This window comes from Thalassophryne amazonica, chromosome 14, assembly GCF_902500255.1.
Source record: "Thalassophryne amazonica chromosome 14, fThaAma1.1, whole genome shotgun sequence".
NCBI classification, from domain to species: Eukaryota; Metazoa; Chordata; class Actinopteri; order Batrachoidiformes; family Batrachoididae; genus Thalassophryne; species Thalassophryne amazonica.
Genome location: NC_047116.1, coordinates 71,385,745 through 71,413,633, shown reverse-complemented (window position 1 = coordinate 71,413,633; position 27,889 = coordinate 71,385,745). Strand labels below are relative to the sequence as shown.

At 43.3% G+C, this 27,889-nt stretch overlaps 1 protein-coding gene across 2 annotated transcripts in view; it reads right to left on the bottom strand.

Annotated features, from left to right (window-relative positions):
- Positions 1-27,889, bottom strand: part of LOC117524187 (TBC1 domain family member 8) — a 225,040-nt gene that overhangs the window by 33,827 nt on the left and 163,324 nt on the right. For both annotated transcript variants that reach the window (XM_034185948.1, XM_034185947.1), the window contains 5 exons: positions 22,421-22,706; positions 20,590-20,725; positions 19,802-19,900; positions 19,593-19,661; positions 2,566-2,836 (listed from right to left, as the gene is read on the bottom strand). In XM_034185948.1, the coding sequence (XP_034041839.1) occupies positions 2,566-2,836; positions 19,593-19,661; positions 19,802-19,900; positions 20,590-20,725; positions 22,421-22,706 (861 nt within the window). The remainder of the gene's footprint in view (positions 1-2,565; positions 2,837-19,592; positions 19,662-19,801; positions 19,901-20,589; positions 20,726-22,420; positions 22,707-27,889) is intronic.

The window sequence follows — 27,889 nt, the reverse complement described above, 5'->3', positions numbered from 1 at the left end:
TGCTGGGGGGTTCCCATGATGCACTGTTTCTTTCTCTTTTTGCTCTGTATGCACCACTCTGCATTTAATCATTAGTGATCGATCTCTGCTCCCCTCCACAGCATGTCTTTTTCCTGGTTCTCTCCCTCAGCCCCAACCAGTCCCAGCAGAAGACTGCCCCTCCCTGAGCCTGGTTCTGCTGGAGGTTTCTTCCTGTTAAAAGGGAGTTTTTCCTTCCCACTGTAGCCAAGTGCTTGCTCACAGGGGGTCGTTTTGACCGTTGGGGTTTTACATAATTATTGTATGGCCTTGCCTTACAATATAAAGCGCCTTGGGGCAACTGTTTGTTGTGATTTGGCGCTATATAAAAAAATTGATTGATTGAATTGATTGAATTACGATCGTTTCCACCCGCCGCATTTATCAAGATCACGTCAGGCGTACGCCGGAAATGGGCAGGTGCGCACTGCTTGATACATGTCACGGCGACTTTGGTGTATTTCAAGTTTACGCCGTAAATTTACGCCACAAGTGCGCAACATTGATACATGAGGCCCACTGTGAATATGAAGGTTCAGACTGTACATATGGGTAAATGTGAAAGCGTACACACAACTTGTGGCCCCTTATACAGAGAGTAGCAACATAATGAGCCATAAGTAAGATGGTCACGTGATCCGTAGTGCCGTCTTGGGGCCGACACCGCATTCGCTGCACATCTATCTGCGTGTACATCCAGTGTAGTTATTTTGAAATGCCCTGGCTGGAGATGCAGGCTTGTTGGGCAGTCAGAAGCACAAATGGACATTACAGGTTGTTCAATATCATTCCACCCCAGATGCATGTTATACCTGTTTTCTGTTCATGATTACTTTCGGTCTCTGAAATAACAGTCTCTTATCTCCTGTATTTATGTGTCTGTCTTTGCCTAATCCATCACATATGTTGGCTGAAGCTACATGTGCAGATCTTTGAATTGTTCATTATTTATTTGCTGTATTGCTTTTAGTAACTGCAGTCATCGCTGAACAAGACAAAAGACGTAATGTTACACATGACAACTGACAAGAACCCTGTCACCAAAGTTAATATTGTTAAACACTTACCAAATTTGTTCCTTGCCAGAATAGGTGACACCGCAATTCGGTAACATCACCAATACTGTAAATATATGTGAAGTTGACAGCTCAAGCAACCTATTTTGCTTGTACCTGTACCTGGATGAGTTGCTGTATGTGGTTAACTGATAGAACAGATGTTGAAAAGGTAAATATGCTGTGTGCATCGACCAATGATAGCCTGTGTGTGTGCATGTGTGTGTTAAGTGTGTATGTATGGGCCCATTGCCTCTGAAAACTCAAATATACTTTTTACAGATATTACAATGGTGTATTTTTTAAAGCTCCTTCCTCCTATCCACCTGATCAGGGCAGTTACATCATTTTAACTGACAGGCCCTACATTGTTACATGTTGAATGTAACAATGTATTGTCAGTGTATTGCTTGTATTGTCAATTGTGTCAGTAGCATGGGCCAAGCAGAGGGTCAACCCTTTGAGTCTGGTCTGCTTGAGGTATCTTCCTGAAATCATCAGAGGGAGTTTTTCCTTACCACTGTTGTGGGCAAGTGCTTGCTCTAGGGGTTGGTAAGGTTAGACCTTACTTGTGTGCATAGTTTTAGGCAGAAATTGAACTTTTGGGTGTCAAAAAAAAAAAAAAAAAAAAAAAATAAAAAAATCGGTGTACAAAACTTTCTGCGCCAACCAGTGTCACGCATGGGGGAGAGCTCCCCCATGGAGTTTTTGAGAGAAATAGACCCTAAATGATGCATTCTAATGCATTCTGGAGAACCAAATACTATACTTTGATCTTAGAAAACTAATTACATTTTGCTTCTTTACAGTAATATAGTTGTATGCAAAAGCACCCCTGATAATTTTCATGATTTTCCTTTATAAATCATTGGTTGTCTGGATCAGAAATTTCAGTTAAATATATCATATAGCAGATGAACACACTGATATTTGAGAAGTGAAATGAAGTTTCTAGTATTTACAGAAAGTGTGCAATAATTATTTAAACAAAATTAGGCAGGTACATAAATTTGGGCACCCTTGTCATTTTATCGATTTGAATACATTTAGCACAAATTATTGGAACATAAAATTGATTTGGTAAGCTCATTGACCCTTGATCTCCTGACACATGTGAATCCAATCATGAGAAAGGGTATTTAAGGTGCTATTTAAGTTTTTGCTCTTTGCATCTCTTAATGAGTGGCAACATGGGAGAAGTTGCATCAGGGACCACTGATGAGAGTGCTGGGGCTGCAGCTTTAAAAAAATAAAACAAAAAACAACAACAAAAAAACTGCTGTCCTTAGACAAACAGATTTAATTAATTTGTGTGTGTGTGTGTGGATTATGGAGAATTTTGAATAATTGTGGTTCAAGAATTGGCTCCAGCTGCAGTTTATCAGTGGAAAAACTCTAGAATTTGTAATTCAAAGACATGAGAGATTGATTTAAAAGGATTCAGCAAATTCTCAGTCTGTACAGATACTTCCTATCTGACATGTTCACCTACCCAACCAGCCAACAAGTTCCTTGAAGGTAACCAGGTTGTTGCAGTGCTGGTCCAACAGGGTGAAGGTGCGGTTGGCCAGTGTATCAGCATGCTGGTCTGATTCACAGGGCCACAGCGAGAGCAGCGCATACAGGCTCTTGAACTGGGGCCGGTCCAGCTGGTACTGCCGCTCCACACGGGAACACCCAGGGTCAGCAGACCGCCATGCTGCTGCCTCTGCTGCTGCAGCTGTGCTCCGGTCGCCCCAATACAGACTGATGTAATGTTCCGTCTGGGTGAGGAAAACGCAGAAGAAAGCAAAGGAAGCAGTGAAAATAAAATTAGATAAAAGGAGAATGACAAGGATGAGAGAATTGGAAGGAGGAGGAAGAAGAAATGGAAACAACGTCAAGAGAGAAGAAAAAAGTACTTTTTAGTCAAGTGGGCATTCCCAAATACTTGCTTCCCTGAGTGCTTTTCACAAAAGCCCTTTTCTACATAGAAATGGATACAGTTCCAGAGTGGTCTTCAAGTAGGACTATCATATGAGTCTGGTCTCACCAGTCTGTGAATCAGGAGTGACCTTTGGACATTCTTAGACTCATTTCTGAACCTAGCATACATAACTCCAACATAAAGCTAAATCTAAATCTAACCACACCATAATTACAAGGAGTTACTAAGATGTTTTGAGCCAGACCCAGAAAAAGTAGAGTGTGGTTCTCCATCTTTTGCATTCTGAGAAACCAACATTTCTCAACATTGCACCCAGTGAGTCAAAGCTTACACATTCTTTAGAAATGTGTAAAGTATTTGCCATTTACCATTTGAATTATATGATATCCAACCTTGATATGTCGTTGTGGCAATCACTGAGTGACAAGGAAGATTGTCTCTTGATTGATTCTTAGACAGGAAGTGGACATGAAGAAATCTACATCCAGGGTCAATCTAGAGACGCCTGCAGATTTGTTTAACGTGAGAATGTCATTGCACGCTGATAAGCACATGGTCCTTGACAGATCCTTAGCATGGTCCAATGGCTGGAAAATCCCAAGCGACCGGGGTCCGCAGACCTGCTGCAGCCTTCATCTGCCTTTGCAGCCGTTGGTTGACAAGCCATCACCACCTCTGCCTGAAACACCACTGAGGACTTCTTGTTTTACTAGAACCCAGTTAGCCATTTCATGTTCAGGGTTCCTGTTTGGCTTTCATGGTTACCATAGCATCCATGGGGCGCACAAGTTCCCCCCGAATTTCACCCCACCAGGCAGTCCGCTACTTGATTCATTACCTAGGAGTCATGATGTGGACAAGGGGTTGGATTTTGACACCCTTCATTAATATCTAACATTATCAATCGATAACTAGGTATCTTGTTTAGTCCACAGTTTCCTTGTTTTGAAACGCTTTGAATCAAAGCTTTAAAATATGCTTTAAGATTCCACACTGATGTTTGCTTTGGATTGCAAAAGCACACAGAGGAAATAAGCCAAAAATAGCTGGAAGTAATACACAGACATCCAGGATGAAAAAACTGCTCCAGAGCACTCTTGACCTCAGACTGGGGCGACGATTCATCTTTCAGCACAGGGTTCTTACCAGGATTTTTTCACAGCATAGGGAGAACTTAGTGGGGCATAGCTGCACAACAAGCGTTTCAGGCATGAGTATTGTAGGAGGGCCCGTGGGCATCCCCCCCCCCCACAGAAAATTTTGAAATTTAGAACCCTTTGAAGCACTATTTCCTACATTTTTAGGGCCACTTTGTGCTGCTTAACTGCGATGTTAAATAACGTGTGATGTCCTTTAAAAAATGGGGGAAAACCCCAGAAAAGTCCCCTTATGCTGGTTAAATCACAGCACAGGTGCCCAAATCACAGCATAGGGGCCCCCTATGCTCAACTGCGCTGGCAAGAACCCTGCAGCATGACAATGACCCTAAGCATATAACCAAGATATCAAAGGAGTGGCTTCAGGACAGCTCTGTGAATGTCCTTGAGTGGCCCAGCAAGAACCCAGACCTGAATCCGATTGAATGTCCAGAGAGATTTGAAAATGACTGTGCACCAACGCTCTTCATCCAACCTGATGGAGCTTGAGAGGTGCTGCAAAGAGGACTGGGCAAAACTGCCCAAAGATAAGTGCGCCAACCTTGTAATATTTTGAGGGGGCAGTGCCCTACTGCCTGCTAGTGACCAGCCACCCTGATAATGCTGGTGATATTTTTACATATCTGCAAGGACTACTTCCTGTACAGTACATCTGTGGTATTCAGAAGGGATTAGTTTGATATGGGGAGGTGGCGTGATGTAATTTTACCACAAGACTTTAGTACTGCAACACTGTAATATTTATAGCTGATCTGAATGGGAAAGGAAATTATAAACGACAGAGGTGAGAGTTTCTACTTAACATTCCTGACTGCCACCCCTCAAAAAATAAAAATACAAAAACAACAAAAAAATTACCGGGCATTTTTATCATTTTTGTGATAGAATGGCTCCATCTTAACAGATATCAGTGTCATCTTAACTGATCTGTTTTGTTGGCTTCATTTTTTTTTTTTTTTTTCCTCTGGCTGTTTGCATTCTGCATGGTGTGTGTGTGCCAAACCAGAGCTCAAACACATAAAAAAAACTATTAATAGATTGACAATGATAAATTTGGTCTGTCAGGGTGGAGGCTATTGTGACCGCGTTGAAATATGTATGGTGTTTAATGGACTTTGTAATAAAAGGAATGACTGATATGTTTATGTCTTTGCACAGAGTTTGTTCCAAGTCTAGCCAGATGATATCAGATTGGGTAGGGTGTGTCCATTTATATATGTATTGTAGCTGGTTTGCCAGGGAGTATAATTGAAAGTTTGGTGCTTCTAGACCTCCTTGAAATTTATTTATTTTTTTATTCATAATTTTATTTTCGGTCATGAGAGTGGCGAGCTGGGTTGAAACAGTGGACAGTTGGTTTGTGAGCGAGGTGACGGTGTTTTGTAGTGATGCATTTTCCTTAGTGAGAGATTCGATTTGATGTTGACTGTATTCTAAACTGCGGCAAAGTTCTTGGAACTCTTTATGCAGGAGTTCAATCAGCGCGACTCTTGAGTCCAGAGAAGATAATCGCTCCTTTATAGATAGTAAAAGGTTCGTCATTTCTGGGCTGTCCGATGGTTTAGCAGGAGAACACTGAGGTGAAAGATCAGATAATGATGAAGCGGATTCTACCGTGCGTGGTTTTTTAGCCTTTTGAGTACGTCCCATGATGCAGAGTTTGTTGAAATATTCGTCAATGTAATCCTCCAGGTGCTCTAGTCCTGTATTGTAATCCAGATTCAATCAATCAATCAATCAATTTTTTTTTTATATAGCGCCAAATCACAACAAACAGTTGCCCCAAGGCGCTTTATATTGTAAGGCAAGGCCATACAATAATGATGTAAAACCCCAACGGTCAAAACGACCCCCTGTGAGCAAGCACTTGTAAAATGGCACAGAATCGGATGAAAAGAAGAGAATAAGAACTTGATGGGAGAAAAAAAGTTTGTTGCTGTTTAGCTAGCAGCAGCGCGACACTCGTTGTTTAGCTAGCAGCAGTGCTGTTTCATTTCAGCGCCGAAACACCTCGTTTCTGCTTCAAACTGCACTCCAGACACTTTATTTTCAACAAATATGAAACAAGGATTAATGGGGGCCTCTTTGCATTACGATCCCCCACAAGCCAGAAAATGTGCAAAAACTGGATGAAACAGCTTACCTCCTATCAAGCTGGCTTATAAAATGCAAACCTGGCAACCGACTGGCTTATAAAATGCACTGATCGGCAACCCGAACAAAAACAAAAGCAAAGCTGTGGAAGTTTAAAAAAAATATGGTGCAATCTGGTGCATTTTGAGACCACTTTGGTCAGTTTTTCTATGTTTAAAACACAGTGGTATTTGATTCGTATATGGGAACAAAATATGGCTCAAGTCTTGATTTCATTAAAATTCATTTACTATTTTGTATGTATTATCTGTAATAAGTTTCCACAAAGGACCAACTGTCTGCATTAACGATCAATTTCTATTTACTCACTAGATGGTGGACCGGGTGATCCGCTCATTGGCTGGGTGTTGCCAGAGTGCCACCATCATGGTTTGCATCTAACAACCAGACATAAATAGACATCAATGTTTTCAAGAGAGTTTCATCATAAATCTACAGGTGCTGGTCATATAATTAGAATATCATGAAAAAGTTTATTTATTTCAGTAATTCCATTCAAAAAGTGAAACTTCTATATTATATGCATTCATTACACACAGACTGATATATTTCAAATGTTTATTTCTTTTAATTTTGATGATTATAACTGACAACTAATGAAAATCCCAAATTCAGTATCTCAGAAAATTTGAATATTAATTAAGACCAATACAAAAAAAAGGATTTCTAGAAATGTTGGCCAACTGAAAAGTATGAACATGAACAGTATGAGCATGTACAGCACTCAATATGTAGTTGGGGCTCCTTTTGCCTGAATTACTGCAGCAATGCAGCGTGGCATGGAGTTGATCAGTCTGTGGCACTGCTCAGGTGGTATGAGAGCCCAGGTGTCTCTGACAGTGACCTTCAGCTCTTCTGCATTGTTAGGTCTGGCGTGTCGCATCTTCCTTTTCACAATACCTCATAGATTTTCTATGGGGTTAAGGTCAGGCGAGTTTGCTGGCCAATTAAGAACAGGGATACTATGGTCCTTAAACCAAGAACTGGTAGCTTTGGCACTGTGTGCAGGTGCCAAGTCCTGTTGGAAAATGAAATCTGCATCTCCTTAAAGTTGGTCAGCAGCAGGAAGCATGAAGTGCTCTACAACTTCCTGGTAGATGGCTGCATTGACCTTGGACCTCAGAAAACACAGTGGACCAACACCAGCAGATGACATGGCACCCCAAATCACTGACTGTGGAAACTTTACACTGGACCTCAAGCAACGTGGATTCTGTGACTCTCCTCTCTTCCTCCAGACTCTGGGACCTTGATTTCCAAAGGAAATGCAAAATTTACTTTCATCAGAGAACATAACTTTGGACCATGAATATAATATACAAGTTTCACTTTTTGAATGGAATTACTGAAATAAATCAACTTCTTTTTCATGATATGCTAATTATATGACCAGCACCTGTACATTTTCTGTGCTGTATTTATTTATTCAAACTCCCACAATTTGCACAGCCACTATTTGTCAAAACAAATACAGAAGAGAATCAGACTATTTGTATAATAGACTTGATGTTAGTCCCAGTCCAGATGTTGTGAAGCAAGATAGAAAATAATGCCATCATTTTATCAAACACACTATGTCTGCCAAAACACAAGATAGTCTGATCCTTAATTAATTTCATTATGAAGTTAAGTTAAAGATGGGAAATAATCAGGGGTGAATGTAAGAGCTTCGCACCCTCGCATCATATTAAAGATATTAATAAGACTGCTCTTAACCCACCTGCGGCGCCACTTTTACTGAGCGCTTCTCTGTGAAAACTTTAAATAAAATAAAAAGAAACAGCCACACCAGCCAGGGTGAAAGTAAGATTATTCAATAATTTCTGGACCAAGCTGAAAGAAATCTGAAAACACTACACTGGAATATGGAGGATATCATAGAAAAATCAATCTCACTCATATTCTGTCATGATCTGCCCCATGTCTTGGTTTTCATCTTGGTTTTGTCTGTGTTCATGTCCCCTATCTCAATCCCCTGTCTTTGATTTCATGTTAGGATTACTTTAGTCACGGGCTTCATTTTGCATTACATTTTTAGTCATTGCTTGTAATTTCTTTTTTCCACATCTTAGTTGTGTTGTAGTTTCAGCCCCAGCCTTTAATTCTCTTGTTGATCACTATTAAATTATCACCTTTGTTTTCCTGATTTTGTTTCTTTGCTTCTTCCATGTGTAGATTTTTTTGCATTATGTTTGGAACTCACCTTCCACTTTATTTCTATCTGCTTAGTGCTGACTTTACTGCACTCTCTTGCACCTGTTTGCTTTATCTTTGTGTCTTTCTTCCATGCCCCTGTTTCTGTCTGCTTAGTGATTATTTTACTGCACTCTCTTGCTCCTGTTTCCAACAGCTTTGTCTCCTTCCTGAACTTTCTCACACACCTGTTTTCACTTTCCTTAATCACACCCTGTTATTTAAGCCTTGCATGTTTCTCTGTTTGTTGCCAGTTCTTTTGACCTTGTCTGCATTCCAGTATTGTTTTGCTCCTGACCTTTTGCTCAACCGTTTAAGACCTTGCTTTGTTAGACCCTGGTTTTTGCCTCAGCCCTTGTACTTGGACTCTGAGCTTTTTTTTTTTCTTTTTTTTTTTTTAACTGTGATTCTGCCTCAGTCCTGACAACATTGCTACTCTGTGCCACTGAACCCAGCCTTACATCTACCTATTACCTCTGCCATCTTGGCTGATTATTCGTGTATTGAATCGGTGCCAGTTTTTTCAGATAAAGCCTTTTGTTACTCCACCTGCAGTTTCTGTGAGTCTGCATTCTATGTCCTGCATTCTGTTCGTTCCTTGCCATGAATCCTGACATATTGTCATATCAGTAGAATATACAATGTCAAAGTGACTGTCATGTCACCCACCAAATTGAGAGAAAAACCATTTCCAATCTATGAATTTGCTCTTACAGAATATCTCAGGATGTGAAGAAAAAACATGAGGCTAATTAAAAAGGGATAAATTCAAACTTATGAAAGTGAGACTTCTAATTGAATCGCTAAATGAATGGTGAGATATTTATCACAACAAAGCATTCAGACAGTAAAACTGAAGTGACTACTTTACAGAATACATAATTTTCTAACCTTCATTCAGCAATTTTACTCATTTCCCCACATCATTAACATTACATATAATACACACTTATAAATGCTCACTCCACAATCCTTTGTCAGTTTGTTGCAGCACCCGAATGCTACACAACACGGCATTTTCAAATCACTTTAATCCAAGTTTACGTCAGCACATCATCTACTGCTATTTAATCTAATGCCTTACGATCAGTGGTGGGCACAGTTCCGATAATCCGATAACCGATAATTATTGAAGATAATGTTTTCATTATCGGATTATCTTTTCAGATAACTTTAAAAAACATTATTGGACTAATCTTCCGCTAAATTTTTGTCCGATAATTTTTAGACCGTTAACATGGTAAACAAAGCTGAACCGCTACAAACATTTATAAAATTTAAAATCAGTTGAGCACCTACCTGTTAAATGTTTTGTAGCAGATGCGTAGTTCTACCCTCTGCAAACAGAGGAGAGCTGCTTGTCGAAGAAACCAATCTATCCTCTGCTGGCAATATCACCCAAGTCATCCAGAGGCATACATTTTTAACTTATGGTTAAAATTTTAACCAAACTAATTTTGTACATGTTATTTAAATTAATGTCATGTCTGAAGTTTTCTAAAGTGAAAATATCAGATATGTTTTAGTTTGAAAGTAATGCGCTAATTTTTAAGGTTTTAGTGTGGACATGCTGTGCCAAGTGCATTATGGGTAGGACAGGGTAATCTCAGTACATTCAAGACAGGAGAAATGCATTTCAGACACTCTGATCAGGCTACACGGACAACAGCATTAAACTCTAGTGCCTAAAACTCTTGTGAATATATTCTCTGGGTTTATAGACGTCGTTATTGTGTTTGCGTTATTGTGTTATTAAATTCCACGCATCTTAAATGTAGCAGACACAGATTATCTGGAATTTTGTTTTGGCAAATTTTCACGGTCTCTACTGCCATCTACTGGCCAGTAGTGTTCATGGCAGTATTTGCCCTGAAGCTTGGCAGACACTGTATGCTATTTTCAATCACTGTAGCTCAAACTGGACGACAGAACCGCATGGTGTAAAAGTTCAGAGCGCCCAATTTATGTTCTCACACACATTGTACGTTCAAAAACCACATGTCGGACTCGTGTTTCCAGAAGCAAAACGTAAACAGAAGCTTTTTTTTTTAAATTGAATTTACATTTCTTATTTTTTACAAAAACTCTTGATGGGAGAGAAGTCTGCTGTGTTTGCACAGGCACAGTGCGAGAGGTTGGATACTTGTAGCATTTCAGCAGCGGGATACCCTCACGATGGTCGACCAGAATATCAAACAGGTTTGATTTTCATCTGACCATACGATTGCTGATCAGGAGGTGGTCGTGAGATGTTAAACACAGCTCGTTACTCCATGTATACTAAACGATGTAGGACGCGCAATTAACCTGAAACTCGGTGCGATCCAAAACATTCTCACACAAATGAAAAATCAGCTGAAAAAGGGCCAAAACTCGCACAGCTTAAGTACTGAACGTCTGACACAAGTAGATCATGGCAGTGTTCTATTTATTTTTGACACTGGTTATATCAGATGGCTATCTAATTACAACTTGGCTTTTTTATTTTTTGAAAATGCCTTTTTTCTTTTTTTTTTTACAAATAAGTAAAATGGATTATTTTACAAAAGCACATTTATCTGTAAACACCAACGCACGACACACCTCACATTAACGTGTTGGCTTACATAGAATGAATGAGTCAACCAATCAGTATTAGCGGAGGCACATTTTACCCAGAATCCTTTGAGATCCGTGTTTGTTACAAAACTTCAGAATTAGTGCATTATTCAACATTAAAAGATATATGTTACATTTTAACTTTGTACAAATGACAGAATTGACATTAATGAAGTTATTATTTAAGTACTGATTTTATTTATACACCAAACCATAACTCAGCACTGCTTTATTTTCCAAGACCACCGCCTGACGGCAGCGTTGTGATTGAGTAGAGAGTTGAGCTTCGTGGCTCCTCTCAGCTTGCTTCTGTGCTGGAAGCCATGTAGTAAACAGGAGCTTTCAGCAGGGGGAGGATGCTCAAAAACCGAAGTGCTGACTCATTGTTTGGGTCTGTTGTCACTTTTGATGCTACCAGAAGTGATTGTGATGTTAAAACTCAAAATCAGCTTGTAAGTAGTTGCAAGTGTACCGGAGACAATACTGGAATTTATTGGTCATCGGTTATCTGTACCTTCCGATACATTTTTGGGTGGTTTATCGGTTTAGCTTTATAAAAGATAACTTTACAGTTATCTGATTATATGTTATCGAAGTTCATTTTTTGGTTATCTGTGCCACCACTGCTGACGAGGCATAATAATGCTAAGCAAGATGGCAGCTGCCTGGCAACAGCTGCATCCGCCATCTAGTGGATTTATCTGTATTTATCAAATTCTAAGTGTGTCTTATAAAACAAATCAATAATTACACCCTTTCTGCATTTAGTAAATAATACACTTAAAGACATAACTACTGCCAATGAAAAGTCTTTGCCACTTGTAAATGGTCAATGGCCTGCATTTATACAGAGCTATTCCATCTGCAACAGACTTTACACATCAATGCCTCACATTCACCCCGATGTGAGGCTGCTGACATGCAAGGCACCCACTACACACCCGGAGCAACTACGGGATTAAGGACCTTGCCCAAGGGCCCTTAGTGGTTTTTTGAGGATCCTCTGGTCTCAAGCCCAACGCTTTAATCCCTAGACCATCACTTCCCACTTATAAGCCATTTAAAACTGATGCAATAAATCATATAACTTCCAAAAAAACCCCAAAAAACAATAACGTAACTTCAAAATAATAATCAATCAATCAATCAACTTTTTTTCTTGTATAGCGCCAAATCACAACAAACAGTTGCCCCAAGGCGCTCCACATTGCAAGGCAAGGCCATACAATAATTATGAAACACAGTCTACGTCTAACGCAACATAACCAAGGGATGGTCCAGGGTCACCCGATCCAGCCCTAACTATAAGCCTTAGCGAAAAGGAAAGTTTTAAGCCTAATCTTAAAAGTAGAGAGGGTATCTGTCTCCCTGATCTGAATTGGGAGCTGGTTCCACAGGAGAGGAGCCTGAAAGCTGAAGGCTCTGCCTCCCATTCTACTCTTACAAACCCTAGGAACTACAAGTAAGCCCGCAGTCTGAGAGCGAAGCGCTCTAATGGGGTAATATGGTACTATGAGGTCCCTAAGATAAGATGGGACCTGATTATTCAAAACCTTATAAGTAAGAAGAAGAATTTTAAATTCTATTCTAGCATTAACAGGAAGCCAATGAAGGGAGGCCAACACGGGTGAGATATGCTCTCTCCTGCTAGTCCCCGTCAGTACTCTAGCTGCAGCATTCTGAACCAACTGAAGGCTTTTTAGGGAACTTTTAGGACAACCTGATAATAATGAATTACAATAGTCCAGCCTAGAGGAAACAAATGCATGAATTAGTTTTTCAGCATCACTCTGAGACAAGACCTTTCTGATTTTAGAGATATTGCGTAAATGCAAAAAGGCAGTCCTACATATTTGTTTAATATGCGCTTTGAATGACATATCCTGATCAAAAATAACTCCAAGATTTCTCACAGTATTACTAGAGATCAGGGAAATGCCATCCAGAGTAACGATCTGGTTAGACACCATGCTTCTAAGATTTGTGGGGCCAAGTACAATAACTTCAGTTTTATCTGAGTTTAAAAGCAGGAAATTAGAGGTCATCCATGTCTTTATGTCTGTAAGACAATCCTGCAGTTTAGCTAATTGGTGCGTATCCTCTGGCTTCATGGATAGATAAAGCTGGGTATCATCTGCGTAACAATGAAAATTTAAGCAATACCGTCTAATAATACTGCCCAAGGGAAGCATGTATAAAGTGAATAAAATTGGTCCTAGCACAGAACCTTGTGGAACTCCATAATTAACTTTAGTCTGTGAAGAAGATTCCCCATTTACATGAACAAACTGTAATCTATTAGAGAAATATGATTCAAACCACCGCAGCGCAATGCCTTTAATACCTATGACATGCTCTAATCTCTGTAATAAAATTTTATGGTCAACAGTATCAAAAGCAGCACTGAGGTCCAACAGAACAAGCACAGAGATAAGTCCACTGTCCGAAGCCATAAGAAGATCATTTGTAACCTTCACTAATGCTGTTTCTGTACTATGATGAATTCTAAAACCTGACTGAAACTCTTCAAATAGACCATTCCTCTGCAGGTGATCAGTTAGCTGTTTTACAACTACCCTCTCAAGAATAATAATAATGATAAAATAATCATTTAAATGTCAATCAAGTCCATGTTTTCTTCACCAAGCAAATTTTTATTCACAGCTGAATTGATTTGTGAAATGTATCTAAAATGTTTGTGTTTCATTGACACACTGTATCCACCTTATTCCTAACCCCCATGAGGCCTTGGCGAATTATGGGTGAAACTTTCAGTGTCACAGACAGAATGGTCCCCACCTAAAAATTGGTCTGCCCTGCCTTCAATGCGCATGCATCATTTGGGACCACAGCAGCTTGTCTGAGTCTCTGCGATCAAAGGGAATAATGTGATTATTAACCATGCGATGACAAGGTAAAACCACTTAAATCATTTTAAGGTCAGTTTAGAATGATTGTGCTCTGATCACTTCACCATCTTTTATTATGAAATAATGCTGAATTTATGTGGAAATGATTATTGTACAAAAGCTTCAGATATCTGTCACTGAGACAGATGATGACTGGACTGCAGCTTTAAGCAGAAACGGGGTGATAATCAGCGAACCGCAGCTGACGCACAGAAATGACGTACGCACAGTGAAGGCAGGGTGGACCAATTTTTAGGGCGGACCGTTTGGTTGGCGACACCGGAACCGGTGTATGTTTATGTGTTAACTGTTTGCGACATAATTGTTTGAAACATAAATAGCAGCTGTCACAGCTCAAACGAGACATTACAATGCACTGTCTACAAATACAGAGACATGGGAGGACGACATGAAGAAGTGGCCTAAGATAACATATGGTAGCATTTTTAGCTACTTTCTTAGCTCTTGCTCCAGACGGGGAGGCAGTGAATGATCTGAAAAGCTTTGAGGCGTATCCGGACCTGCACAGTTAAGGTCGGTCCCATTCTGTTAAGAGGTCTTGGGACACAACTTAAGGCAGACATAGAGGCCAGCAAAAGCCTTAAAGTCCCTGATCACTGAGCCTGGGTTTTAGTTTCCGCATCAGGTGAAATAAACAGGTTGTCATGCATCTCATGAGCACCCGGCTCAGGGCAGATCTCCAGGTGGGTAACTTTTGTTAATTATAATGCATGAACTAATGTGACAGAATACAATCCAGCGAGACATCGGCATCAATTTGACCAGTTAACGCTTATCCTAGGCTCGTGTGTCATATATCACACTGACAAAGTGTGGAACCTTGGGGTAATTTTTTATTCTATGTTGTCCTTTGACCTCCACATTAGAGATATTACGAGGACTGCTTTCTTCCTCCACGTGCGAAATACCGCAAAGATTCGTCCCATCCTGTCTATGGCTGATGCTATGACCTTGATTCATGTGTTTATCTCTTCTAGATTGGACTACTGCAATATTCTATTTTCTGGTTTACCGCAGTCCAGCATTAAGGGTCTCCAATTGGTTAAAAATGCTGCTGCCAGAGTTTTGACATGAAGCAGAAAGTTTGACCACATTACACCCATTCTGGCATCCCTTCACTGGCTTCCTGTCCCAGTGAGATCAGATTTTAAGGTTCTGCTACTAGCCTATAAAATTGTTCACAGACTGGCACCTCCCGACCAAGCTGACCTAATCCGGTTAAGTGTGATGTAACGCATCATGTGATTTTCAACTTCCAGGTCCAAACAAAAAAAGCGTGCTGCCATTAACATTGAGAACTGCACTGAGACGCTCTGATCAGGCTGCACTTAAACCGTTGCACACGGACAACAGCATTAACATCACAATATAAAACTCTTTGTATATTTTGCCTAAAACTCTCCTGGATATATTAACTGGGTTTTTAAACATTGTTATTGCGTTTGTTTTATGTGAAAATGCCCAGTGTTGCCACAGTTACTTTGAAAAAGTAATCCAATTACTGATTACTCCTTGAAAACATAACTTAGTTACTTTACTGATTACTCAATTGGAAAAGTAACTAAGTTAGATTACTAGTTACTTTTTTAGTTACTTTCCCCAGCTGCCGACAACAACCCTCTGCCACCTCAACATGACAATGATACTTGTTTTTCCAAAACTCACTTTATAGTCACCCTTTCCTGGCTTCAATGAAAATAAATACTTGTTTTATAAAAAGTAAAATAAAGACCTCTTTCTTGACCTCATATTTAACTGTTGACAGCACTGTAACAGTAAAACTTGCAATTTCTAACCTACATTGTTTATAAATGTAACTATTAAATTCATTCTAACATTTTTCTAACATTTAAATTCTCTCTAAACATTTTACTTGTCGAAATTATTATTATTTTAAGTAGTATTAGTAGTTGTAGTAAAAAAAAGGCTTCAAAACTGGACCTTTAATCTAGGGGTGTTGTGGGGGGCACATCCTTGCCCCACACCCCCATTCCATCTGGATTCGCCCCTGCTTTGGCGTTTCAGCACAAAGAATGGATAACATTTATTTATGCAGAAAACATGACCAGATTTACAGGTAAGAACGTTTTATTGCATTTTCACATCACGTGGTCCTCAGAGAGAGAGTTTAGGTGCATTTGAGTGGAAAATAGTGTTAGTTGTTGACGCGTCGCAGAGGATCAGCTGTTTTTAGCAGCAGATATGGAGCGGCTCGGAGAAAAAAAAGCATAAAAATGTCTTTGTAAAGCTCAGTGCAGGTGTGCTGTTGTCACTGTGCTTAAGAGGTGAGGACAAGTCGTAGCTGTTGCAGAAAAACGTGGATGAAAAGCTCACAGCTCGCTTAAAGTGTGTAGTTCAGTTGAACCCCGACCTCCTGCCCACAGACCAAGTTTAACGCTGCTATCGACCCACAATGCAAAAATAATAGTAACGCACAGTGACTTGGAGAAATAACTTTAATCTGATTACTGATTTGGAAAGATTAACGCGTTAGATTACTCGTTACTAAAAAAAGTGGTCAGATTAGAGTAACGCGTTACTAAGTAACACGTTACCGGCATCACTGAAAATGCCAGAAGCTCAGGTCGTTTCTCAATTATTTTCAATGGGAGTTGCTATGAGCTGTGATCGCTTCCTGTTCATGTCGTTTGGGGAGAAAGTGAAGTTTGCACTTAAACATCCTTTACAACAGTCTGTTGTCCTCTTTGTTCCAAAGTAATATATATATATATAAGATGTCTGAAATTCAGTTTGCGTTTATTAAATTCCACGCAGGTTAAACATAGCAGACACAATCATTGGTGATATTTGTTTTAACAAGTTTTCAGGGTCTCATGGATGCAGTCTCTTATTAATGTGATGAAAAGCATAAAAAAATTACATTTTAGTAGTACAGTAGAACCTTGATTTACGAGTTTAATTTGTTCCATGACGGACTTCGTAAGTCAATTTGCTCATATTTCAAACAAATTTCCCCCACTGAAAATAACAAAAATAATTTAAATTTGTTCCAGCCTAACCCAGCCAGAACATATCAACTTGGTGGACGCCAACATCAAGTTCACACGCGAGGATGCCAGAAACAACCATTTAGCCTTCTTGGACTGTGATGTTACGATTGGAGAGAACAGGCAGCTCCAGACAGGGGTTTACAGAAAACCAACTCACACTGACCAATATCTGCTCTTTGGCTCAAACCACCCCCTTGGACACAAGCTCGGGGTGATCAGGACGCTTCAACACAGAGCCCTACAGGTGCCCACAACTGCAGAGGGAAGGGCTAAAGAACAACAACGTGTCCGGAAAGCCCTCACAGTATGTGGGTACCCACGATGGTCCCTGGACAAAGTGCATAAGTCCCAGAGTACAAAGAGACCAGATAGACAGGAGACGGAGACAAGAAGAAGAGTGTCTCTCCCTTATTTAGCAGGAGTAGGGGAAAAACTACAGAGGATCTTCATACAGCACAAAATCCCAGTTTACTTTAAACCGATTAACACCTTGAGACAGAAATTAGTTCACCCTAAGGACATGATCCCTAGTTACAAACAGAGCAATGTAGTGTATTCTATCAGATGTCAGGAAAACTGTAACGAACACTACATAGGTGAGACTAAGCAACCTTTACACAAAAGACTATACCAGCACCGCAGAGAGGGCACCAGTGGACCTCAGTCTGCAGTTCATCTCCACCTTAAAGACACTAACCACACATTTGAGGACAAGGAAGTTAAAATTTTAGCCAGAGAGAAGAAATGTTTGAAAGAGGGGTCAAGGAGGCATTCTTTGTGAAACGTTTGAAACCCAGCCTTAACCGGGGAGGGGGTCTGAGACACGCTTTGTCCCCTGTTTACAATGGGGTACTCAGGTCAAAGGAGTTTCAGTCCTTTGTTCATGGTAATGAGTCATTCACGTCATCAGGAGAGTCATCAAGGGAGCCATCAAGAAAGGCATCCATCCCATCATTAGGAGGGACAGCTGCCCTGTCAATAGGAGAGTGCTAACTAGAGCATAATAGTTGCTAATTACAGCTAGTGTTTAGTCACTAGCCTATAGCAGTCTTCCTCTCAGTAGGAGAGGTCTGGTTAGGTTTAAAACTCCAGCTTTTGTTGGCTTCTGTTCATTCGTCTCTACAAGAGTCAGACAGAAGTCAGACTTCCAGAGCAAGAATTTTAGCTGAGGAAGCTTCTGCGATTTGAAGCGAAACGTCCTCGCATCAAGCAACCCAGTCCAGTCGAAGATTCAAGCTTCTCTACTATGGAAACCACCTGGACAACTGAGAGCCTACACAGAAACAGAGGCATTCACATTAGTATTTCTTCTGTTTTATTGTTGCTTAATACTGACAAATTACACTGTATTTGTCTTTCTAATGCTTGATTTTGTTTTTGTTTTTTTAATTTTCTCTCTGAGGTGCGGCTCCATCCAGAGATCAGTGTGGCGTCTGTTCCATAAACCGTCCTGTGCACCGGCAGCATTTTCTGTATGTTCGTTTTGTGAACTGTTTTGTAATTTGTGTCTGTAGCTTAGGGTTGGTAAGGTTAGACCTTACTTGTGTGACGTGCCTTGAGGCAACCTTGTTGTGATTTGGCGCTATATAAATGAAAATTAAAAAAATAATACATGTGAGCCTTCATTAAAATAAACTAAGTCATATTTTTACATTTGACAGTGACGTGTCTGTCTGCAGCTGCCTATCAAGACACCAACTAAGCACCTGGAGCTGGACATTTCATTTGACAAAATCTTTACAGACATGAAACACCTTCAGAATTTCTACTTTTCACACCTGCTTCCAGCATTAGTGGATGAATTTATTGCAAAGAAGGTTCTGTTCTGCCTCTAATATCTGAATCTGTAATGTGTGTTACAGACAACAAAAGAGCACTGTGTGAAGTAAAATAAAGGACGGAAATAACATTTTTAGTTTTTTTTTTTTGACATTACATTGACATGACATTAAATATGATAGTGCAAGTAGCACCCATAACCGCTTCTACAGCAGCGCCCTCAGGAATAAGGTGGATACACGCTATGAATGTGCAGTAAACTTATTTGAAAGACAAAAGAATGTACAAAAGGACAACTGAAAATGTGGGAGATTCCAAACTTTTTTTTACACGTCTCATGCTAAAACATCGAGAGATGACGTCACTCAGCAGCACAGCACTGATGTCTGGGGAGAATCATGCAGTTTGATATGACACAATAAATGGAACACGGAAACATATTTTGACAGAAATCCGTACACATAGGGAGGTTTTGCACCCATGCAAGACCCGGAAGTGGCCGCATAATGACAGCGATTTGGCAAATCGGGATGAACTTTTTGAACAGCTTGGCGCCAATGATGGCTGTAACTACTGTGTATACCAAATTTGTTCAAGACTAACAAAAGACAGATCAAGGAGTTATTGTGATGCTTCTAAACCCACCCCAACTGGCTATTTGGGATGAAACGGGAAGGAACAGTGCTCTGTGGAATAAGGGTGTAACTGAGACATGGCACTGATTTTTGTGCAGGACAGAGCTCAGTTAGCTGGATGAGAGATGGAAATACCTTGAACAGGTCATAGACATCAGACAAGTCCTCTGGAGAGAGCGAAACATCCGGAGTCACAACTCTCAACTACGCAAAGAACAGAAAGAAAGTACAGGAACTGTGGGTAGCATCTCAGGTACACACAGTTTGTCCTAAGTGACTAAATAAATTGTAATAAATGAACACAAGTGAAAACATTGCAGGTTTCCTGGCTGATGGAGACTTACAGCGTTTTCTTTGGTTGTGTCTTCATGGGCCTGCAGCACCTGGATCCGGTGTCGACGCCGCAGACTCTCAATCTGTCGCACTGACAGGTCTCTGAATTTCTGCCAAACAAAACAAATCAGTACACAAGAAACACTCCCCACTCCCAGGCCCAACACACAACACACACACAACATTCTTGAATTCTTTGTTTCTTCCATCAGCTTTGCAAACATTAAAGTTGGAGATTTAAATGCAATGATTATTGTTAGTAATGCTTAACAAAAGACCAACAGTATCAATTTAAAACACTGTGAACGTTCTAGTTCAAAGGACACAGTGGTTTCATGTTGAGCACAAGGCTGTACCAGTCAGCGTGAAAAAAAAGGAGATTTCATTCTGCAAAGCTGATCAGATTCAGAAAGACACATATGGTTGCCAGACTTTAACCAGGCACCTCAGGAAGCAGTTCCCAATCCAGGTACTGAGGGACCCATAACGTACAGTTTTCATCTCTGCCTGCTGTGCTGATTACCGTAGCTCTTTCAGGTGTACCCAGCCAATCAAGAACTACCACACACCTGACTGAGCCAATCAGCTGTACTTCCAGTCGTACGTGAAATACAAAGCCACATTCGCTCCTTACTCAAAGTATGACTGGAACACACTGCATGCAACCTTTACCCAGCAAAGCTCACAACCCGCAAATACACAAATATAACTGTCTTGCATAAAACATGAATATAATTGAAGCTGAATATGCAGAATGTGCTAAAACAATGTAAGAAATAAGCTGAGAATGGTTTCTGACCACATAGGACTTGTTGATGAGGTCACTGATGTTTGTGTGTCCCACAGCAGGAGGCTCAGTACTGCTGGTCATCTCTGCAGGAGACATGGAGGAAGGTGGAAAAGACAACTCCTCACTGCCAACCTGGTCTAGAAAACTGCACACACCAGAAAACACTGTCATGTCAAATGGTTAGACTGTAATTATAAGCAATCCCTCTGCTCAAACTTCAGGGTCCTCACTGGGCTGCAGGAGCATGTCAACGGCAATTGTGAACAGCAATCACTTGATTTCATGCAACGTTTGCTAGGTGGTGCGCTTCCCTCGCAGGGTGTCGCCAGCGTCGTGCCTGGATTCTGAACTTCTCAGGTTTGGTGAGGCGACAAGGCTCCTCCCAGTGTGTACCCAGAGCCATCACTAATGTCATGCAACCCTCTGAATGCAGTTGATGGGACTTTCGTTCATAAGAGAACAGTGGGGCCATGTGCACGAGCTGCGGAGAGCACGCTACAATAATGGAGGTGATCAAAGAGGAACAACTGCTTCTGGAAATGGCCGAGTTGCTCCCAGCCTGGCTGCAGTGGACATCAGGACTTTTGGACTTATGCTTATGTATTTTTTTAAATTGTGGATTACAAGTCTGCAGGAGCAGAGAGCACCGCACTGTACCATTGTGAATCTTTTCTTATCTCGAGCACTCAACGTCCAGATCCACCTCGGATCTGCTGTGAAGACCCCGAGTGAAAAAACAAGGGAACAGCAAAAGGAACTTACAATGTTATTGCCAATAAATCAAATCAAAGGACACACCCCCCAACATGCTTCTGGACGTCAAAACTACTTCACGGATTCTCACCAAATTTGAACCACAGATAGCTATTAGGGCATGGAAGCCTCCACTGAATTTTGGAGGTGATCCAGATCTGGTTTGTCGGGCGTCAGAAATCTCGGATTGCTCTTGTCATTACTATTTTTTTCTTGTCCGTACTGGGTACAGTGGGGGAATTTCAACAGTTTATTCACATGGATAACAGCAGGACAATAAGAGCTGAACACTGTGCGCAAACGTGTCATCATTTCAGCTGTGAGTGGCCACTTCAGTGAGATACCATCTGCGACATTTTCGCTTGTTCATGTGTCTGACGATAATTCATGTCTCCAACTGCTCTCCAACAGTTGCGCCCAGTGAGATAGGACCCTAATACAGACAGAAAATAAAGCATTAATGATTTACTGATGAATCACAATGAATCTCTGCATGTGAAGATGTCTATCTGCATTAATCCAGGAGCATCTGCTGGAACATTAGCCTGTTGCATTCTGTTCTCCGTTTCAATTTGGAATGGAGTATTGAAGGAGTGTAAAAGAGGAAAATCAAATGTAGGCTCAGGTTCCCATGTGCCTTCTGGCAAACTGCAGGTGAATTTTTGCATGACCTTTTTGAGAAAACCCTTCTACCACTTCATCATGAAGCTCTGATGCAGCAGACAAAAGCTGCACAATGCAGTTTCCCAACCACAGAAGCTTTGATCGTCTCACTGCAGCTACCTCACATCCATTACTGCAGATTTGTGAATTGAAAGGAAAATGAAAACCATGCCTGATTAACATTATTAAATCAACATTACTAAATATACAAAGATCATAGCCCTGTTTTAAACAGATATTTTCAATAAACACACCAAAGAAAACACCAACTCTCCCACCCAATGTAAGATTACGAATCCTGCAATCACTTCTTGAAAAGATGCAAATGTTTGCAAACCTCTAAAAGATCCTAATCAGATGGATTTTATCTGAATCTGTTTTCAAGCAAAAGTAAAAACCAAAAGTGAGGTGCCTGCTGTGTCACCTTGTTAGAATCATGAGTGCCTGTCCGTCATCTGTGCAGGTGCAGAGCTGTGCAGCGTTGGCGTCCAGCACGGCCAGCCCAAGCTGGAAGATGACCTTGATTCCACTGAAGAAGAAGCAGTCAACGACACAGACGGCGCTGTGGAAGGGCAACACACTGAGAAAGAGGGTGAGGAACCAAGAGAGGGAGATAGAGGAGAGGGCCGAGAGGTCCACGAAGTGTTCTGTCAGCCCAGGTAAACGCTCGCTAATCAGCTCCTCAAACACCGACTGGTCCACCTGGGCCCCTGCAGGAGGAGGCGACCAGGTCAGATGTGTGTATTTGTCTGTCACTCATATGTCATCTCAGATGTTGTTATTCCACTGAATATTAAAATGTGCCCTACATTAAACATGCCCCATTTTCAATGAAGCACAGATGAGTGGTCCTTAAGAGACAAAAACCTTGCAAGGCTCGTACTGCCTCGAGAAAATTTTGAAATATTACATACAAGTTGGTACACTCACTCACCTTCAACCGCTTACTCCAATTAAGGGTCACAGGGGCTGGAGCCTATCCCAGCAGATATAGGGGGTGTTCACCCTGGACAAGACACCAGTCTGTCACAGGGCCAATTTGGTACAATCAGGCTCAATTCATATGCAAAATGAGATATTTCTCAGTCCCATTTTCTTGCTCATTTTAGTCATAAAAAGAATATTTTCCCATGTTGGCAACCTGATGGACCTATAATGCACAGTCTGTCACACAGATTAGAATATGGTATTACAGTAAAACTCGCCCAAACCGTCATCATATAAACCAGATATTCACACTCACTGGACAAAAGCAAAAGTCCAATGCTTTTGTATGGTTTTCCATGTAATAAACACCATATACACCAAATATTGTATAATGTATAATGGATTTTTGATGGATTGTATATTGTATAATGGATTTTCGCTCACATTGGACTACACGTCCCGTCCGATCGCAATGCATTCCTATTAAAAACCCCTAACATATACCAGACAGAGCAGTCTGGACGTGCCAAGTAATAAAAGTATGAAATTAAGTTCAGCACGGACACTCAAAAACTTGAGGAAAGTAGGTAACGTATTTCCGTGACTAAAAGCTCGGCCTTTTTTTTTTGGACTGTGCTCAAACCAGGGACCCGCAGCCTGATGTGCACCTACTAAATCAGACACCGAAAAGGCTGAGATCAGTCACTTTTCCTGTTTCACTCCTTCCTCTCGGCCAGATTTTAAAAGTTTTTGCAGTGCGCAAAGCGATTACATTTCAATCATGGATCAAATACGTTTGGCAAAAAAGTCTGCAAATATGCAGCAGGGGTTAAGTGCATTTTGTGGCAGCGGCATGTTGTCTCAGCACTTCCAACGGCATCTGTATGTGCCGCAGCAGATGCCAGTGTTTTCAGTACCTGCTGAGACAACATGCCACTGCCACAAAATGCTCTTGCTCTCCCCCTTTTTTAATAATGCTTGCCGCTTATTTAAAGCAGGTATTTTTTTCAGAGGAATTTTTGACCCGGTTAAATGAGGCAGGTGTTGTGAAAGTATAGGAACACGGACCCACAACAGGGGGCGCAAATGAACGGACAATGGAGGAAGTCAAATAACAACACTTTACTGTTGTGAATAAGCACAACAAACACAACAGATTACAATAATAGACAAAGAAGTCAATTCACAAAATGTGTCACGTGGGCAGGCTCGAAGATAAGAGACGTCTGTCCAAAGCAGAACCGGAACCACACGATTTCCTCCGCCACCGAACCCCGGGAATACTGGAGCCGCCAAGTCCCGAACTCCCAGGTGGCCACTGCCTCCGCGTGTCGGATCTGGTACCGCTGGCGAGGAACAAAAACAGTTAAATGTGGGTGCGTTTGCACCCAGCAACACGTATGGCGGGAAAACCACCTCCACTTCTCGTCGGAAGAAATGTCTGCTATTCAACGCACAAAAGTAACAAAGTGTTAATGTCAAAAAGACAACACAGTCGGCTGAGTACTGTACCTCCTAGGTAGAGCGATATCTCGGCAAAGAGGTGGAGATGTCGTCTTGCTGATATACCACTGCAGATCAGATGATTGGTGACAGCTGTCGTAGGTGATAAGTGACAGCTGTCACCCCGGCTGCTCCTGTGAGGCGGCAGCGCCCTCTGGTGCCTGGAGCCCGCACTCCAGGCAGGGCGCCCTCTGGTGGTGGTGGGCCAGCAGTACCTCCTCTTCAGCAGCCCACACAACAGGACCCCCCCCCTCAACGGGCGCCTCCTGGCGCCCGACCAGGCTTGTCTGGGTGGCGGCGGTAGAAATCGGCCAGGAGGGCCGGGTCCAGGATGAAGCTCCTCTTCACCCAGGAGCGTTCTTCGGGTCCGTACCCCTCCCAGTCCACCAAATACTGGAAGCCCCGACCCATCCTACGGACATCCAAGAGCCGGCGCACAGTCCTAGCCGGCTCGCCATCGATGATCCGGGCAGGAGGCGGCGCCGGACCCGGAGCACAGAGGGGTGAGGTGTGATGCGGCTTTATCCGGGACACATGGAAAACAGGATGGATCCGCAGTGAGGCCGGAAGCTGAAGCCTCACTGCGGCTGGACTGATGACCTTGAGGATTTTGAAGGGACCGGTGTAACGATCCTGTAGTTTAGGGGAGTCCACTTTTAGGGGAATGTCCTTTGTGGACAACCACACCTCCTGCCCTGGCCGATACGCAGGGGCCGGGGTCCGCCGACGGTCTGCATGGGCCTTTGTCCTCATCCGGGCCTTCAGCAAAGCAGAACGGGCGGCGCGCCACACCCGACGGCACTTCCGCAGGTGGGCCTGGACCGAGGGCACACCGACCTCTCCCTCAACCACCGGAAACAACGGGGGCTGGTACCCCAGACACACCTCAACAGGGGAGAGGCCGGTGGCTGAAGACACCTGGCTGTTATGGGCATACTGGATCCAGGCCAAATGGGTACTCCAGGCCGCCGGGTGCGCGGCCGTCATGCAGCGCAGGGCCTGTTCCACCTCCTGATTGACCCGTTCTGCTTGCCCGTTGGTCTGAGGATGATACCCGGACGAGAGACTCACCGTGGCCCACAGTTCCCGGCAGAAGCTCCTCCAGACTTGCGAGGAGAACTGGGGACCGCGATCGGAGACGATGTCTGTTGGAATCCCATGCAGCCGGACGACGTGGTGGACCAGGAGGTCCGCTGTCTCCTGGGCAGTCGGGAGCTTCGGGAGGGCCACGAAGTGGGCCGCCTTGGAGAATCGGTCCACTATCGTGAGGATGGTGGTGTTGCCCTGGGACGGCGGGAGGCCCGTGACAAAATCCAGGCCGATGTGGGACCAGGGGCGATGAGGCACAGGCAGCGGCTGGAGCAGTCCCGATGCCCTGCGGTGGTCAGCCTTGCCCCTGGCGCAGGTGGTGCAGGCCTGGATATAATCCCGGACGTCGGCCTCCAGGGATGCCCACCAGAAGCGCTGCCGGATAACTGCCACGGTTCTACGCACCCCTGGATGACAGGAGAACTTGGAGCCGTGACAGAAGTCCAGGACTGCAGCCCTGGCCTCTGGTGGGACGTAAAGTTTGTTCTTCGGCCCAGTTCCGGGATCCGGGCTCCGTGCCAGGGCCTCCCGGACGGTTTTCTCTACGTCCCAGGTGAGGGTGGCCACGATAGCGGACTCCGGGATGATGGGTTCCGGTGGATCCGACAACTCCGTTTTGACTTCGTCTTCATGCACCCGGGACAAGGCATCCGATCTCTGGTTTTTGGTCCCGGGGCGGTAGGTGATCCGGAAGTCAAAACGGCCGAAGAACAGTGACCAGCGGGCTTGCCTGGGGTTCAGCCGCTTGGCGGTCCTGATATACTCCAGGTTCCGGTGGTCAGTGAAAACCGTGAATGGCACGGACGTTCCCTCCAACAGATGTCTCCACTCTTCAAGAGCCTCTTTCACCGCAAGGAGTTCTCGATTGCCGACGTCATAGTTCCATTCGGCCGGGGTCAACCTGCGGGAAAAATAGGCACACGGGTGAAGGACCTTATCGGCCTCTCCGCTCTGGGATAGCACGGCTCCTATCCCCGAGTCCGAGGCGTCCACTTCAACCACAAACTGGCGACTAGGATCGGGCTGCACCAGAACAGGTGCAGACGAGAAGCGCTGTTTCAACTCCTTGAACGCGGCATCGCACCGATCCGACCAGGTGAAGGGGACTTTTGGAGAGGTCAGGGCTGTCAGGGGGCTAACTACCTGACTGTAGCCCTTAATGAACCTCCTGTAGAAATTTGCAAAGCCGAGGAACTGTTGCAGCTTCCTACGGCTGGTGGGTTGGGGCCAGTCTCTCACCGCCGCAACCTTGGCCGGATCAGGAGCGACGGAGTTGGGGGAGATGATAAACCCCAGGAAGGACAAAGAGGTGCGGTGAAACTCACACTTCTCGCCCTTCACAAACAGCCGGTTCTCCAACAACCGCTGCAGGACCTGACGTACATGCCGGACATGAGTCTCAGGATCCGGAGAAAAGATGAGTATATCGTCTAGATATACGAAGACGAATCGGTGCAGGAAATCCCGCAAGACATCATTAACTAATGCTTGGAACGTCGCGGGGGCGTTTGTAAGGCCGAACGGCATGACCAGGTACTCAAAGTGACCTAAGGGGGTGTTAAATGCCGTCTTCCATTCGTCTCCCTTCCGGATCCGAACCAGGTGATACGCATTTCTAAGATCTAGCTTAGTGAAAATCTGGGCTCCATGCAGGGCCGTGAACACTGAATCCAACAAGGGCAACGGGTATCGATTACGAACCGTGATTTCGTTCAGCCCCCTATAATCAATGCATGGACGAAGTCCGCCGTCTTTTTTACCCACAAAAAAGAAACCTGCACCCATCGGGGAGGTGGAATTCCGGATCAACCCGGCGGCTAAAGAGTCCCGGATGTAGGTCTCCATTGATTCACGCTCAGGTCATGAGAGGTTGTACAGCCTGCTGGACGGGAACTCCACGCCTGGAACCAAATCAATGGCACAATCGTACGGACGGTGCGGGGGAAGGGTGAGCGCCAGATCCTTACTGAACACATCCACAAGGTCATGGTACTCCACCGGCACCGTCCCAAGATTGGGCGGGACTCTGACCTCCTCCTTAGCCTGGGAACCGGGAGGAACCGAGGAACCTAAACATACCCGATGGCAGGTCTCGCTCCACTGAACCACTACCCCGGACGGCCAATCGATCCGGGGATTGTGTTTTAACATCCAGGGGAACCCGAGAATCACACGGGAGGTGGCAGGAGTCACAAAAAACTCGATCTCCTCCCGGTGGTTTCCTGACACCACCAGAGTTACTGGTGGCGTCTTATGTGTGATTAGAGGGAGTAGCGAGCCATCTAGTGCCCGCACCTGCACAGGTGAGGTAAGCGCCACCAGAGGGAGCCCTGCCTCCCTGGCCCATCTGCTGTCTAGCAGATTCCCTTCAGAG